Genomic DNA, 16,561 nt, shown 5'->3' with positions numbered 1-16,561 from the left:
ATGAAATCCATGGATCCTGGCGTTGTTGATTGGGCATGACCATAGTAGTGAGCGCTGCGAGTAGGGAATAAGATACCGGCGAAGAGGGCGCAGGAGAGGGCAGTGGCGAGCGAGACAAGGCGTCGGCGTCGGAGTGCTTGCGGCCCGACCGGTAAACTACGGTAATATCGAATTCCTGAACACGGAACGTCCAGCGGCCAAGGCGTCCTCAGGGATCTTTGAGTGAGGCCAACCAGCACAAGGCGTCGTGATGAGTAACGACGGTGAACGGGAGGCCATAAAAGTATTGGCGGAATTTTGTGAGAGCCCGCACTACGGCAAGACACTCCTTTTCTGTCACGGTGTAGTTCGACTCTGCTTTGGTGAGAGCACGGCTGGCGTACGCAACGACGTATTCAGCAAAGTCGGGCTTGCGCTGGGCAAGGACAGCATCGAGGCCGATTCCGCTTGAGTCGGTGTGCACCTCAGTAGGGCCACTGGGGTCGTAACGCCGAAGAATAGGTGGTGACGTTAAAAGACGACGGAGCGCAGGAAAAGCTTCATCGCAGGCCGTGTCCCACTGAGACAGGTCGGCGGGACCATTCAGGACTTTCGTAAGGGGCGCGACGATAGAGGCGAAATTGGGGACAAAGCGCTGAAAATAGGAGCAGAGACCCACAAATCGGCGCACCTGTTTTCTAGAAGTCAGTTTAGGAAAGTCAGCCACAGCAAAGAGTTTGTCAGGATCGGGTAGGACGCCGTCTTTGGAGACGAGATGGCCGAGTATTGTTAGCTGCCGGGCGCCAAAGTGACATTTCTTCCGGTTAATTCGAAGGCCAGCACTGGTGAGGCAGCTCAATATCTGGCGCAGGCGCTTGATATGTGTCGGAAAATCGGGTGAAAACACATCATCATCTAAATAGCAGAGACAAACGTTCCACTTCAGGCCGCGCAAGATGTCCATCTTTCGTTCAAACGTGGCGGGAGAGTTAGAGGCCGAATGGCACCACGGTGAATTCATAGAGGCCGTCAGCGGCAACGAATGCCGTTCTAGGAGGGTCGGACTCAGAATCAGTTTCGAATCCGGGGCCTACAGACCAGGAAATGTTGCAGCAACTTCTCTTGGGGCAAAATAACTGCTTCAATCAACAGTGTCCTGACTAGACAAGAAAAACTTGAAAAAAAAAATGTAGCAAGCTTACATAAACAAATAAGTGGTATAGAAACTCAGATGGCTTCTCTTGGTACATTGAAGGCAGAAGTAAGTGGCCTGAAACCAACTATAGCTGAACTAGAACAGAATGTTTCGAGCCTCTTGAATAAGGTTGTTGAGTTAGAAAACCGGAGTCGAAGGAACAATCTGATAATTTATGGCGTTAAAGAAGACAGCACGGAAACATTTGATGATCTTAGCAAGAAGATAAAAGAGAGAGTGTTTCTAGAAAAGCTTGATTTAACCATTAGTGGAATTGAACGCTGTCATAGGCTGGGAAAGAAGATGGTGATCGTCCAGTAATTGTGAGGTTTTTAGAGTACCATGAAAAAGTATCGATAATGAAAGCCTGTCCCAAACTCAAGGGCTCTGAAATATCGATTTCAGAGGATTTTTCGTTTGGTGTTCGTCAGATAAGGCAAAAACTATGGGAAAGCTCTGCTGAGGAAAGGTCGAACGGTGCGAAGGTCAAGTTATTGTTCGATAAATTAAGTGTGAACGGGACTTTATTTGCCTGGGACAAAACTGAAAACAAGCGGTACCGGATTACCAAGCACACCTGACGCAACAAAACTAAAAAAGGTTGTTTTCGAGTTTTAAATATTAACTATCGCAGTGTTGTTAATAAAGTCGTTGAGTTGGAAGGTCAATTACTTACGCATGACACTGATGTAGTAGTGCTGACTGAGACGTGGTTAAGTGAAGATATATTGTCACGTCGGTGTAAAGACCCGCTAACGCTCTAAGCGGTTTGGAAGGCTCCCAAGAACGTCTGGTGGTCCAAGACGGTGGCGAACTTCGTCCTTTTTGCTTAATGTCCTCACGTCGTCGTCTTCAGTAGCGCTAGCGTCATTAGCCCCCCCCCGTTCGAAAAGCATCGGCCCGATGCTAAAAGGAAACCAGCGTCAGAGGGAGTGTCACGGTGTCCTTGCGTGATACGGTTTCAGGCGAACGACGTGGACCACCTCGGGGCGCGCGTCATGTCGTGAGCGTCGTGTTTGATCAGGAATGACTTCATAGTTGAGATCGCCGATACGCCGCAGGGCTTGGTAGGGGCCGAAGTAACGACGTAAGAACTTGTCGCTGAGTCCGCGACGTCGTATTGGGGACCAAACCCAGACAAGGTCGCCTGGGAAATATTCGACCGCCCGTCTCCGCAGGTTGTACCGTCGGGCATCTTGGTCCTGCTGAGCGCGAATTCGCACCCGGGCTAGTTGTCGAGCATCCTCGGCGCGCTGTAAAAAGTGGGCAACGTCGGCATTTGGGTGGTCGTCGACATGGGGGAGCATAGCGTCGAGTGTTGTGGTCACCTGTCGTCCATAGACGAGACTGAACGGTGTCATGTTGGTTGTTTCCTGGACGGCGGTATTATAGGCGAACGTGACATAAGGCAGGACTTCATCCCACGTTTTGTGCTCCACGTCCACGTACATCGAAAGCATATCCGCGAGAGTCTTGTTCAGTCGTTCGGTCAGGCCGTTCGTCTGGGGGTGGTATGAGGTCAACCTGCGGTGGCTGATGTGGCTGAAAGCAATGATATGCTGCATGAGCTCAGCAGTAAAGGCATCTCCTCGGTCAGTAATGAGAACCCGTGGTGCGCCATGGCGCAGGACGATCTGAAGCACAAGAAATTTGGCGACATTGATAGCGGTTCCACTCGAAAGAGCGGCTGTCTCCGCGTAATGCGTGAGATAGTCTGTGGCGTCTATTATCCACCGCTTTCCGGAGTTTGATATGGGGAACGGGCCGAGCAAGTCTATCCCGATTTGTTGGAATGGTCGGGACGACGGGTCAATGGGCTTGAGGAAGCCGGCGGGCTTGGCAGCAGGAACCTTGCGGCGCAGACAGTCACGGCAAGAGCGAACGTAATGCGTAACGTCATGTCCAAGGCGAGGCCAGTAGTATTTTTCGCGAATCTTGGCTTGCGTTCTAGTGACGCCAAGGTGGCCGGAAGCAGGTTTGTCGTGGCAGGCATTCAAAATTTCGACGCGTAGGTTTTCGGGCACGACGAGCAAGTACTCGCGACTGTTAGAAGAAAAGTTCTTTTTGAAGAGTACGCCGTCACGCAGGCAGAGGGAAGATAAAGCGCGCCGGAAGGCGGCAGGTACTCTGCCACAGGCACCGTCAAGATAATCAATGACGTCTCGAAGGTCCGGGTCGGCGCGTTGTTGGCCAGCAAAGTCGGTAGAATTTAGGGCGGTCACAAAGGCGGCGTCGTCCGCAGCGTCGTCAGGAGCTGGTTGTGCAGGGGCACGGGAAAGGCAGTCGGCGTCCAAGTGTTTGTGGCCGGATTTCTAGGTTACAGAAATGTCGTATTCCTGCAGTCGGAGACTCCATCGTGCAAGGCGCCCTGAAGGATCCTATATGTTGGCCAGCCAACAAAGTGCATGATGGTCTGTGACTACTTTGAAAGGTCGACCGTAAAGGTATGGTCGAAACTTGGAAATTGCCCACACGATGGCGAGGCATTCTTTTTCGGTGGCAGAGTAGTTTGCCTCGGCCTTAGACAGTGCACGACTTGCGTAGGCAATTACACGAAGTTGATTTTTCTGGACCTGAACTAGGACTGCACACAAACCAACATTGCTGGAGTCGGTGTGTACCTAAGTGTCAGCATATTCATCAAAGTGCGCCAGAATGGGTGGTGACTGTAAGCGGCGTTGAAGCTCTAGGAACGCCTGTTGTTGCGGCGCTTCCCACTGGAACTGGACATCGGCCTTGGTCAGGTAAGTAAGGGGCGCAGCGATTTTAGAGAAGTTTTTCACAAAGCGGCGGTAATAGCACATAGTCCAAGGAAGCGCCGAACTTCTTTCTGATCGCGTGGCGGCGGGAAATTAGTGATGGCGACGGTTTTTTCAAAATCCGGAAGGACCCCTTCTTGGTTCACGAGGTGACCCAAAAACTTCGACTCCTCGTAACCGAAGTGACACTTCTCGGCTTTTAGAGTGAGTCTAGAGGACTTTATGGCCTGCAGCACTGCCTCGAGGCGACGAAGGTGCTCGTCAAAAGTTGGGGCGAATACGATCACATCGTCCAGGTATACGAGGCAAGTGTGCCATTTCAGGTCCACGAGTACTGTGTCCATAAGCCCCTGAAAGGTCGCTGGGGCGGAGCAAAGACCAAATGGCACGACCTGGAACTCGTACAACCCGTCTGGAGTGATGAATGCCGTCTTCTCACGGTCCCTCTCGTCTACCTCTATTTGCCAGTACCCAGACTTCAAATCCATGGAGGAGAAATACTTGGCGTTGCATAAACGATCCAAAGCGTCGTCGATTCTGGGCAAAGGGTAAGCGTCCTTTTTAGTGATGTTATTCAGTCGCCGGTAATCAACGCAGAACAGCAATGTTCTGTCCTTTTTCTTTACGAACACGACAGGTGCGGACCAGGGCCTCCGAGACGGTCCAATGACGTCATTATCAAGCATTTCCTTTACTTGCGTGCTGATGGCGGCGCGTTCTCTAGAGGAAACACGGTAGGGTGACTGTCGAAGTGGTTGCGCCGTGTCGTCCGTAATAATGCGATGTGTAGCAAGGTGTGTCCTGCCGACGCGCGGAGATGACGCAAATCTGTGTCTGTAGCGATTGAGCAGGTCGCGCAGCATGCCTTGTTGTTGTTGCGGCAATGTCTGATTAATGTACTGGACGTCGACTATGTCCTCTGGATCCGGTCGTGAAACACGAGTAAGGTTTTGTGACTGCATCTATGTGACGGCATCTAAGTGACGGCATCTATGTAAGCGACAGTCGTCCCCTTGTTCAGGTGCTGGTGCTCATTGCTGAAATTAGTCAGGAGTACATCAACTTTGGCGTCTTCCAGAAACACTACCGCCCGAGGTACTGCAATACCGCGGTCGAGAAGCAAAAGTTGTTTACTCTCGACTATACCTTCAGTGTCTCGAATGGTATGCGAACCGACAGTCACCAGTATACTGGAGCGGGAAGGCATGGTCACTTGCTCGTCAAGAATATGGAGCGCCGACGAGAGGGCATCTGTGGTGTCAATGGTATTCTCTGTCGAAAACTGGAGGGACTGGGACTGCAGGTCGATGATGGCTCCGTTGTCTGTTAGGAAGTCCATACCCAGCAGAACATCACGAGAGCAATCAGCGAGGACAACAAACTTTGCAGGGAAGGTTTGCCCTTGTACCGTGACCCTCGCCGTGCACATTCCTATCGGCGTAATCAAATGTCCCCCAGCGGTACTTAACTGCGGGCCGTCCCAAGCTGCCATAACCTTTTTGAGCACAGCGGCGAATTGTCTACTGAGCAGAGAATAATCGGCGCCAGTGTCAACTAAAGCAGTTACGGCTGTGCCGTTTACTGAAACGTCTAAATCGGCCGGTGGTGGCGTCTTGCGGTACAGTCGAGGAGTCCGATCGCTGCTTTGGTGCGTCGAAGGGATGCGGCGTCGAAGAGAAGCGTCGTGGTTACGAAGAAGTGCGGCGGGTTGTCGGCTTGTCTTAACATGCTGTCGTTCGTGGGTCGTCGAGGACGGTGTGTTGCACGGCATTCGCGATGTATCTGGTGGCGTTGGAGGGTCTTGTTCTTGTCGTCGAGCAGCCGCACCTCCAGAGGCTGCCGCGTCTAGTTTCCCCTACGGGGACTTCTAGACTGGCCCTGGTCGCTGGGTCCCGGAGAGCTGTAGCGGCACGGAGATGGTGATCGGGAGATGCGACGCTGGCCGGAGTCCGCATGGGAGATGTAATCTGCGATCTCCCTTGGTCGCTATCCAGGCAGCGGACGGGGAGCACCGAAGGGGCACCCTCGAAGACCCATCTCCTTGTATGGACAGCGGCGCCAGATGTGCCCAGGTGCCCTGCAATGGTAGCACAACGGTCGATGGTCCGCGGTTCTCCAGACGTCAGTTCTGCGAGGCCTAGGTCGCTGGACAATGTTCGACTGGGAAGGAGGAAGCTGAGGTGCGGCTGGCGTAGGTGCTTCATATCGTTGGGTCGAGGCCGGAAGGAAACGGCTTGCAGCGGCAGCATAACTCAATGTTTGTGGCGGCGGTGGAGAGGCTGCCGGAAGCTGCGAGGTACCCAATGCTTGTTCGACCTCCTCGCGAATGACATCTGTAAATGACGCAATCTGTGGCTGAACAGGGGTCTGCTGCAAATGGCTCGAATGACCTCACGCAGTGATTCTGCTGAGGTCATGGAGGTTCCCTCAGTACGGGTGCAGAGCATCGATACGTTAGTGCGCTCGTACTGCCATGCCCGCATATCGAGTGATTTCTCAATGGACATTGCTTCCTTGAAGTTGTTTACTGTTGCGGGTGGACTCCGAACCAGGCCTGCGAAAAGCTTCTCCTTTACACCCTTCATCAGCAATCGCACCTTCTTTTCCTCCGGCATGCTTGGGTCTGCGCTATACGGAAGAGGCGTCTCATCTCTTCCACGTACACCATTACACTCTCGTTCGGAAGTTGGATGCGATTCTGCAGAAGAAGGTCGGCCTTCTCCTTGCGAAACGTACTGGTGAATGCCTGGAGAAATTCTGTTTTGAATGTCTCCCATGTTTGGAGGCCAGATTCATTGTTTACGTACCATGTCCTTGCAGAGTCTTCCAGAGCATAATAGACATGGCGCATCTTTGAGTCCCCGTCCCAAGAATTGAATGTGGCCACCCGGTCGAACTGGTCCAGCCAGTCCTCGGCGTCCTCAGGAGGTAGGCCGTGGAAACGCGGCGGATCCCGCTGGTGGTGGAGAAGGACTGGCGAATAGATTTCACAGTTGTTATGCTTGCAGTGCGGTTGTAATTAGTGAGGATGAAACGCGCAGAATTATTTTGAACCATCTCAAGAGCAGTAATATGACTGTCATAAGGAGGATCCTAGACTGAAGTTTCATATTCCCCAGCATTGGATATTTCTGCTTTGACACGCGTTATTTATCCAATCTAACGGAAGCAAATTGATGGCCTAGGTTACCGACTCAGGCTATGAGTGATGCCGTACTGAAGGGCTCCGGAAATTTCGACTACCTGGGATTCTTTATCATGCCCTGACAACGCACAGCACACGGGCCTCTAGAATTTAGCCTCCATAGAAATTCGACCGCCATGGCCGGGAACGAGCCCACGTCTTTCGGGTCAGTAGCCGAGCACCATAACCACTGAGCCACACGGCGTATGGCTTATACTCGCTAGCGAACCTGGACTAATTACCTCCGGTCACTTCCCGGGCGTGGAATGTACTTGCCAATATAAAGTTTTTTGCTTGAATAGCAGTTTTTCTTGCGTCCATGATATTTATTACCGAGAATTGGGATGAGGTGAGGAGCACTTCCAGAAAGTTTGGTTTAGTTTGACAATGATTAAGCGCTGTGGGCTCTCACCGATAAAAACGACATTCACGCTGTCGCTAAGAGCGCGAAGTCCAGAGAGGACCGCTTTTCGCCTCGACCTGAGAGGTCCTTTTGCAAAAACATCGTCGCGGTGGTTACATTGTTACAGTAGTTGATGGCAACCTGTGAACGATGCAGATGCTACGAACAGGGATATGTGTTGCTTACGTTGGTAAAGATTCATTACGTTACACTGGAAAGCGAAAAAAAAATTGAGGGCACTAATAGAAATTTACAAAAATTGAAAATTTGTTTTTGAGGAACGAAATGACGCAGCAACTGTCTCACATATCTCAGCGGACACCCGAACAGAAAGGAGTAGGGGTGGGAATGAAAGAAGAAAGGAAGAAAGCGATGCCGTAGTGGAGGGCTCCGGAAAAATTTCGGCCACCTGGGGATCTTCAACGTGCATTTTCATCGAACAACACACAGGCACCTCATAGCATTCCGCCTTTAAGTGCCTGAGGCAAGAGCGTTGATGGGTCCCGTTAGCCGCTCCCCATGCCCGCGCAAACACGGACAGTGTTTCTTTGGTTTTTGGTTTATTACAGTTTAACGTCCCAAAGCGACTGAGGCATGAGGGACGCCGTAGTAAAGGGCTCCGGAAATTTCGACCACCTGGGGTTCTTTAACATGCACTGACATCGCACAGTACACGGGCCTCTATAATTTTGCCTCCATCGAAAATCAGCCGCCGCGGTCGGGATCGAACCCGCGTCTTTCGGGTCAGCAGCTGAGCGCCGTAACCACTGAGCCACCACGGCAGGGTGGACACCGTTTCTATATTATGTGAATGATTACACGACACACGCATAAAGTTCAACTCTAGCAAATCTGTATGAACAAGCCTCCCTGGCTTATGGACACCGTGTCTGACTCGCATACCGAAGGGTCCAGGGTTCGATTCCCGACTAACTGCATCAATCTTCGTTTCAACGCAATGCATTTTACTTTATATACTTGCTTGTCATAATGACGTTTAAGTAATGTTGTGATCTTCTAATCATGTTTTCTAACGTTGGTCACGTTTCATTCAACAGCTCCACGTGTGACGTCACGAGCCTCTCGCCCACTGCGGCTTTTCTGCGAAGACATGCGAAGACGCCCACTACGCCGGGTTCTCCGCTGGTCGGAAACCCTTAATGCTGTGGTGTTAAAACTCCATGGCTTACCGTATCCTGTTTAACCCATCGCCTTTCCGGGACAATCACCCACTTGACACCCTCGGTGCACGGTGGAAAAGTCATGGAGCCCTTGTAGGTGTAGAAGGACGTAAAATCTGCCGGCACTAAAGTGTCCAGTTTCACGCCCTGCGCAGCACCAGGACACCCAATCAGGAGTACACTCAAGGGATCAGTGGCTGATCAACCAGAATCACACTCACGTTAGAAGGCCCCACTGGATTTCTGCCTTACGCTGCGCCGCTTCACGCCAAGCCACGTTCTCATTTTAGTAGATGGGCCAGCGATCATGACAATGTCCCTATAGTTATTTTCACAAACTAAGTATGGCGCCTTTCAAGAAGAAGGGAAGCGACTTGGCACCAATTTACTGCATTTCCCGGATGACTATGCTCAGCGGCCTAAGCACAAGTGCGGACAGTACTGTCTTTTACAGCGACAGCGGTTAATGGCACGTTTCCCCTGCTTCGCGGCTTTGTCGGCCTCCGCACATGAAGTTGTCCGTAGAGGTGAGGGCGGAGTGCGGCCAGAGGAGTGCGTAGAAACATAGCGGCAGCCGCGGTGCGAGCAGGGAAGACGAGGGGGAAGAATAATTCATTTTCCAGGCGTAGTAACTAGCTGTCCCACTTCTCGGTGGGTACTTCAACCGTGCCATGCGGGAAGGGATGAAGATATTCAAAAAAAGGAAGGGACGCAGTAGTAAAGGGATTCGGATTAATTTTCTACCGACTGAAGTTCTTTAATTTGAGTGGAGTTGTTGTCGTTAGTCGATATTTATCAATAAAAATAATAATGGAAAGAAAAGGTGCTGCTAGCCGCGCTATCTGCCATCGAAACCTGAAGTACCAGCGGTGCGGTTAGCGGAGATAAAAGGACAGGGAGAGGGAAAGAAAGGGGAAATGACAGAAGGGACAGGGGTAGTTCTGCTCTATACACTACGTGCAATGTGGGGTGCTGCGTCGCGTGTGGTTGGCAGGAGTACTCGGTGCGAGGGCGTGCAAATTGCTTGGCTGGGGGGAGGGGGGGGGGGGGTCATGGCTTACGCGATGTCTTTCCCGCCGGCACAGATGAGTTGCTCTGCGCCGGTCAGAACATGGCGCGGGGCCATTGTCTTCATGTGGGGACATCGACGCTCGCACAGTCTCTCACTTGGCCGTTGTACGCCGGCCGCTCAAAGTAAATATTTTATTGCGAAGCAATACTACTTTCGCTACCACCTCAGCCCGTGCCGTGCCGCGGCCGCATAGCCACGCTTGACCTTTCGCGTGACCTCGCTGCGTGACGTCATACCATCTGTGTAAAAACGGGGCCCCATCTCACGCCGTCGCCTTGCGCGGCGCATAGCCACGGCCTGACTCTCCTCCTCTCACGAGGGGAGCTGCGCGCTATGTGACGTCATACCATCTGCTTAAAGGGCCCCTGCCCACCCCATAATCCCAAACACTCTCTACCTCACTTTGAGCGAGCCTCCTCTCCTTCCATTCCCTCCTCGAAATTTTTCTTTCCCGCTCCTCGTCGAGTAGGCTCGGCAAGGCAAAATCACCCCTTCCTTCTCCGGAGGCGTGGTGTCTGTGGAGTGCGTCACAGGGCGACGTCATGGCCCCGCCTTCAATAGAATTCTTTTCTTGGTTTTTGCATTTTCTCCGCACACTGAACGATCGAGAGGCGCGATCGGCTCGACCACCTAGACTTGTTAGCGAGCGCATCCTTTCATACATCTGTTTGTCATTCCCAGTTAACGAGCCACCTTTTCATTTTCTTTTAGGCCTCCCCACCGTTTCACGAGCGGAGGGGCGGAAGTCGGTTGTGTTCGAAACACACGGCGAAGCGCGGACCCGGCAACCGCCCGTTTGCTTTTCTCCATGCGTGTTTGTGTTCTGTGTGTTTGTGTCTTTTCTCCGCTCCAAAGCATATGTCATTCATTGGAGTCAAGGCGTACGCAAGATGCACGAAAGATAAGCGGTGTGTGTGCGGAGCGGTCAAGTGGGCGAGCGAGGGAAAGGCTCTGCTGCACTAGTAATTAAAACCTTGTTTTAGAGGGCTTGCATAGAAGAAAAAAATCTGAGAAGGGAGCGCGTACGCAGAGCGTCTCGTGAGGTGATCACGGCGGGGGGAGGGGGGGGGGGCGAACCAACTCCCTCAGTTTTACTATTTTTTACTTTTTATGGCTAGGGTTCAAGGCTGTCGCCGCACGCACCCTCCGCAGTTTTTTTTTTGTTCCTTCATGCGGGTTTGTAGGCATGAGCCAGAACAGAAGGCGCTGCGGAAAGCCTTGTGCAGACGACGCGACGCCAAGGCTACGCCCAACCTTCTCCCGTCAGTCAGAACGATGCACCAATGGAGTGCCTTTAGCGAAAGTAGCCCCCCTCGACGTCAGCGGGGTTCAGAGTAGTGGGCCGGGCCCGTTTTTGTTGAAGGAAAGAACGAGCGGGCTTTGATTTGAATTTTCGCAGCTTTTCGGGGCGCGCATGGCTCTAGTATTTTGCAGAGGTTATCTTCGATGCCTCATCTATGCAGTGGGCTTGTTTTTCAAAAATGTCCGGACCCTGGGCAGTGGCCCTTTAAGTCTCCTCCAAGTTCGCGGTTATTCCTCCTCTTCAACATGTCAGACCAACTGGCTCAAAGCTTCCCCTTGAACCTTTTAATTGAGTTCGATTGAGAGAGCCGACTCGTCTTTCTATCACCGCCGCGGAGCTCTTCAATTTCTCTTGGGCGTTATTCTGCTCGTCTGTTATTCGACGGAGTTGTCATTACCACGTAAAGAATTTACACCTCAAGACTCCAGAAGCGAAGGCCGCCAGTCAAGAGGTCTATATTCCTGGTACGTCACGGTCAACCGGGCAAAGTGCGGTAACGTCACAAGAAGAGTGCACAGGCCTTTTGTGGCTACACAGATGGTGCGTGGAGAGCGAGGGAGAAGCAGTTGTGGCGCGGGGAGAGAGAAAGTGAGGGGGAGATGAAAGTAACTCTTAACAGAACAGGAGGTTCTTGGTCGTCTGCTGCACCAACGTACTGCGTGTTGTCCCTTCATGTATATCAAATGACGCGTGCAATGCCTGAAAAGCAGCCTGGTAAGCAAATGGATCGCATGCTACCTGTATGCAGGTACGGCGCATGCGCAAATAACGCCACTTTTATTACCGGCTTTGGTTTGCCCGTGACGTTGATGTTTTCTGCGACGGCCTTGAGGGTAGTGTCCCAAGCGCTGTCCGGGGGTGGAGGTGGCGGGTTCTCTTCCGTTTTATTGATCTGCAGCAGATGCGCGCGGTATATTGGCGATTTTCATGAAACGGACTCCACTCTGCGGCGGCGCCGCTAACTACACTCTAACCACGAATGCGCCTATATGGGACCAAAAAGGCCGTAAGATGTCCTCTAGTGCACTCCCTTCTATAAAAGGAGCTGCGCTAGAAGACAGCTCACTTAGTTTCAGAGCGCAGCCCTTAGACGCCGGTTTCTGCATTCCGCGTCGTCGTCGGCGTTGTCGGCATGACCGGTTGTCCATGCAGCAGAGCGGAAGCCACCTGGAAGGTGGCTGCCAAGGGAAGAACCCGGAGGGTGGCTAGCAGCGTAACACGCCACCTGCCAGCGATGACAGGTGACGCGTGAAGAGCTGCGCTATAACTTAGCACCACCGACTCTCGTAATCGTCTGTTAATTTGTCAATTTTTTACCCTGTTTAGAGTGAAGTCCAAGAAGGATATACTCAGACGCTGACGTACGTCGCTTGCTCTATTGCTTTAGCGTTCAGGAGCTCGATGCACCCTAACAGAAAACAGTAAAACGGAGCTGATCTCTGCCCTGCTCCCTTTTATAAGTGAGTGCGCTAGAGGACAGCTCTACCCCCATTTTACTCCTATAGAGGCATATTCCTGTTTGGGTGTGGTTAAAAGGTTTTCATTAAAAAATATGCGTTAGGAGCGCTGCTGCCTGAGTGTTTGCACAGAAACAAGACAGAAAAGCCGCTAAATATTATTACGTGAGCTTTTGGTGCCAGCAATACACAAGTTTAATAAAGGAAGTTTTCACGCTCAATGTAACGCTTGCAGGACCTTTACAGCACAGTTCTTATTAGGCTAAGCCTAAATTTCTGAAAAGATGGCCTGCCTGCATTAAAAGGGCCTATGCAAATACGAGGCGCTGTTTATTAGGAAACATCGCTGACCACACATGACTAAAGGGCACGTTTGGTTTGGTTTATTAGTGTTTAACGTCCCAAAGCGACTGAAGCTATGAGGGACTGCGTAGTGAAGGGCTCCGGAATTTGACCACCTGGGGTTCAGTAATGTGCACTGACATCGCACAGTACACGGGCCTCTAGAATTTCGCCTCCATCGAAATTCGGCCGCCGCGGCCGCAATCGAGTCAGCGTCTTGAATGCTGTAAGCACTGAGCCACCGCGGCGGGTTAAATGGCAGTTTCAATAAGTTCAAAGAGTTTCGTGCATGACTGTCAATTGGAGGCGTTATTATGGCATGCGTGTATCGTGACATGGTGCTTTGTTATTCATGGAGTTGGGTGTGTGATTTAATGATTTATTTTTACTTTTATGGTTTTTTTTTCGCACTTAGGAAGCCCCTCGTCCCCGGTGTCGCCGGAATCAATCAAGTAGACGGGCGGTTCGCAAGAGTCGAGTAGAAGCAGACGACTCAAAATTTTACTATAGCTGACTTATACTAATTACCTGCCTTCCTTTGACTGCTTTTGAATGGAGAGCGTCAGGCGCAGTTGATTGCTCCGAAAAGACAGTGCCCGAAAGAAAGCGACCGCATTGTTCTCGCTTTGCATGTGTAAACATATTGATACTCGAAGAAACTCATTGTTAATAAAATTGATTGTTATGTAGGAAAGAGAGTTGGGGTTTGATGCCCCAGCGGCTAGCGCCCACGAAGGAGAGAAAGAAGGAAGCCGAAGCTGACGCAACTCGGGTGCACGCTTGCGAACGCTGGCCTACTTAGCAGCACCGCTCGAACAAAGAATGGCCGTCCACACTAATCGTGCGAGTCGCTTCATTACAGTTAATAGGCTTTATCAGTTAAAACTGAAGCGAAGATGACTAGATGGCAATCATTCCTTGTTTGCTGCGAAGTACCATGAGAAATGCACAGCCGCTGGTCTGGCTTCCCTGCAGTGCTAAATGCGAAATATTGCGCGTCTAGATTTGTCATCCACTTGCTGTCCAAGATCAACTTTGTCAATGTCACTGACTTTAAATCCTCCACAAAGGACGCGTCGACCACTTACTGCTCCACGTCCACATCGGCCATTTTCAAACGTCTAAAGGCGACTATTGCCTTGTCTCTGGTTTATGTCCTTACACCCTCGAGAAACGAAAGACCGGCTCATAAAAGGTTTTCACAGTGCACAAACTATCGGGAGTTATTGTAAAATTTTCAAATAAGTGCTTTCTGTCTGGGCTGACCTCTGAAGCATCCGCCTCCGGGACGCCGCCATATTTGATCAACAGTGGCGCCCCCTCTAGCTCGCGAAATAGCCAATAAGTGCAACGACGACACCGGATCTTCTGCAGAACGGCAGCCTTAGAGGACTATAGACCCCAAAGTTTTGCTTGCGCGTGTCCTTTGCGGGCGCAGGTCAGCCCAAAAAAGAGAGTTTTGTTTAGAAGCCATTTTCGCTCTCTTCCTGCTCTCCGGATTGCATTCACCACTGCGTGGCATTATTAAGGCGAAAGCCTTTATGTCTCATCGTTGTAAGCAGCAGTTGTCAACAGAAATGTCACGCTTTTCAATTGGTCGAAACGGCCGTGACGTCACAGTGCGCGAATTTCAAACGGGGCCAATTGTACTTTGGCTTGTAACCACGCAACCAATTAAAGGGATGGTATAGTGATGCTCCAAGTAGGTGGGACTGAGCTTAGTTAATTGCTTAATTACCCAATTAGCCTACTTAAATTTTCTAGTCGGACCATATAAATAAATAAAACAAAGTAGGAAATTAGTCGAGCTCGGGAATCGAACCCCGGTCTTCGGCGTGCGACACGAGCATGCTATCCACTCCGCCATGCCAGCTCTTTTTTTTTTGTCTTTATTGCTCCGCCATGCCAGCTCGATGGTTTGGAATGAACAAAGGCGCGTCTAGTGAATACGGTGTCTTCGCTCACTCCCATCCTCCTCCCTTCCCTTCCGGCGATGTTTAGGTGTCCACCGAGATATGAGAGACAGATACATTTCCTTTCCTCAAAAACCAATTTACCGACGAGCAAGGCGTAGAACCGAATGGGCAATGGCGTTCTATGGACTCCTTGGCAGCGTTGCAAGATGCTGTCGCGTTCCGCTATTAGAGGCGAAGCTTAACATCTTAACCACACATCAGTGACCACACTTTAGGTCAAAAAAGTGCCCCTCTGAATTTTGACGAATGTTCACCGAGATATGTGAGACAGTTACAGCGTAATTTCCTTTCCTCAAATACAATTTTCATTTTCTTCATTACGGGCCCTCTTTGTCTTCTTTCACTCCCACTTCCTCCCTTCCTCTACGGTGCGGTTCAGGTGTCCACCAAGATGACAGAATTACTGCGCCGTTTCCTTTCCTCAAAAAGCGTTGCGTTCAAAGGGCAAGGCATCGCGCCGAACGGGTGGTGGCGTTCCCTGGACCCCCTGGCAGCGCTACAACACGCTGTCGCGTTCCACTCCCATAGGCGAAGCTTAAGCGTAATTAATTAGCAGTTAATTAGTATTCAGGCATTAATCAGTAATTAACCATTAATTAGTGATTTGTCATCACTTAGTAATTAGTACCCAATTATATGTGACGCCACCAGTGCCAAAGAAGCAGCGAAAGTGGTTCGGAAAACGCTTTCGCCTCTACGTACTTTAGACAGTCAAAGTGCCCCCTGAATTTTTTAACTGAATGGCTCCCAGCTTATACGTGTAAGAAAATTAAATTTATGACGAACTGGAGTTACACCTCAGAGCATGAGGTAGGCGGCAGCTAGGTATGAGCCAGCCGCAGCCTACGAAATCGGGCTTCAAGGCGATGTTTGGTGAACTCGCCTGGGCCCTGACGCGTCGTCTAATTTTATAGGTTAGGTATAAGCGGTAAGAACGCCGCCACTCGAATGTGTCGCTTCGCGGCGTTGAACCCTTCATCTCGCGATATACTGATCGCGGCATAATGGTATATGGCTTTGTTTGAACATTCGCCGAAAAAAAAAACACGTTGGACGTTATTCGAACATCACGCCAATTACTCGATATGATTTCGCACATTTGAGGCATATTCGGTTAGTTTCGAGTAAGTTTTACCACATTACTGTTTGATTCTTTCCAATAATCGAATGTCGACTTGGGCGAGGCACAGCGGACGCAGCGCTTGTGCGTTGTACGCCTTTCCTTTTGTCCTTCTCTATCTTGCGCTGTTTATTCAGCATGAACCAATGATCAAATAGGAGGATATTCAGTTCGCTAGTGTAATTTTTCGAACACACACACACACACACACACACACACACACACACACACACACACACACACACACACACACACACACACACACACACACACACACACACACACACACACACACACACACACACACACACACACACACACACACACACACACACACACACACACACACACACACACACACACACACACACACACACACACACACACACACACACACACACACACACACACACACACACACACACACACACACACACACACACAGCCGCCGCGGTGGCCCAGTGGTTATGGTGCTCGGCTGCTGACCCGGAAGACGCGGGTTCGATCCCGGCCGCGGCGGTTGAATTTCTTTGGAGGAGAAATTCTAGAGGCCCGTGTACTGTGCGATGTCAGTGCACGTTAAAGAACCC

At 50.9% G+C, this 16,561-nt stretch overlaps 1 protein-coding gene across 2 annotated transcripts in view; it reads right to left on the bottom strand.

Annotated features, from left to right (window-relative positions):
• LOC149365399 (carbonic anhydrase-like) overlaps positions 1 to 16,561 on the bottom strand; it is an 82,695-nt gene that overhangs the window by 26,042 nt on the left and 40,092 nt on the right. For both annotated transcript variants that reach the window (XM_089542226.1, XM_089542217.1), the window contains exons 8-9: positions 11,861 to 11,968; positions 8,711 to 8,848 (exon numbers count right to left, since the gene is read on the bottom strand). In XM_089542226.1, coding sequence (XP_089398352.1) covers positions 8,711 to 8,848; positions 11,861 to 11,968 — 246 coding nt within the window. The remainder of the gene's footprint in view (positions 1 to 8,710; positions 8,849 to 11,860; positions 11,969 to 16,561) is intronic.

This window comes from Amblyomma mixtum, chromosome 1, assembly GCF_055824585.1.
Source record: "Amblyomma mixtum isolate Tamu chromosome 1, ASM5582458v1, whole genome shotgun sequence".
Lineage (NCBI taxonomy): Eukaryota > Metazoa > Arthropoda > Arachnida > Ixodida > Ixodidae > Amblyomma > Amblyomma mixtum.
The sequence above is the reverse complement of the archived record's forward strand: the minus strand, read 5'-3'. Positions and strand labels throughout refer to the sequence as shown.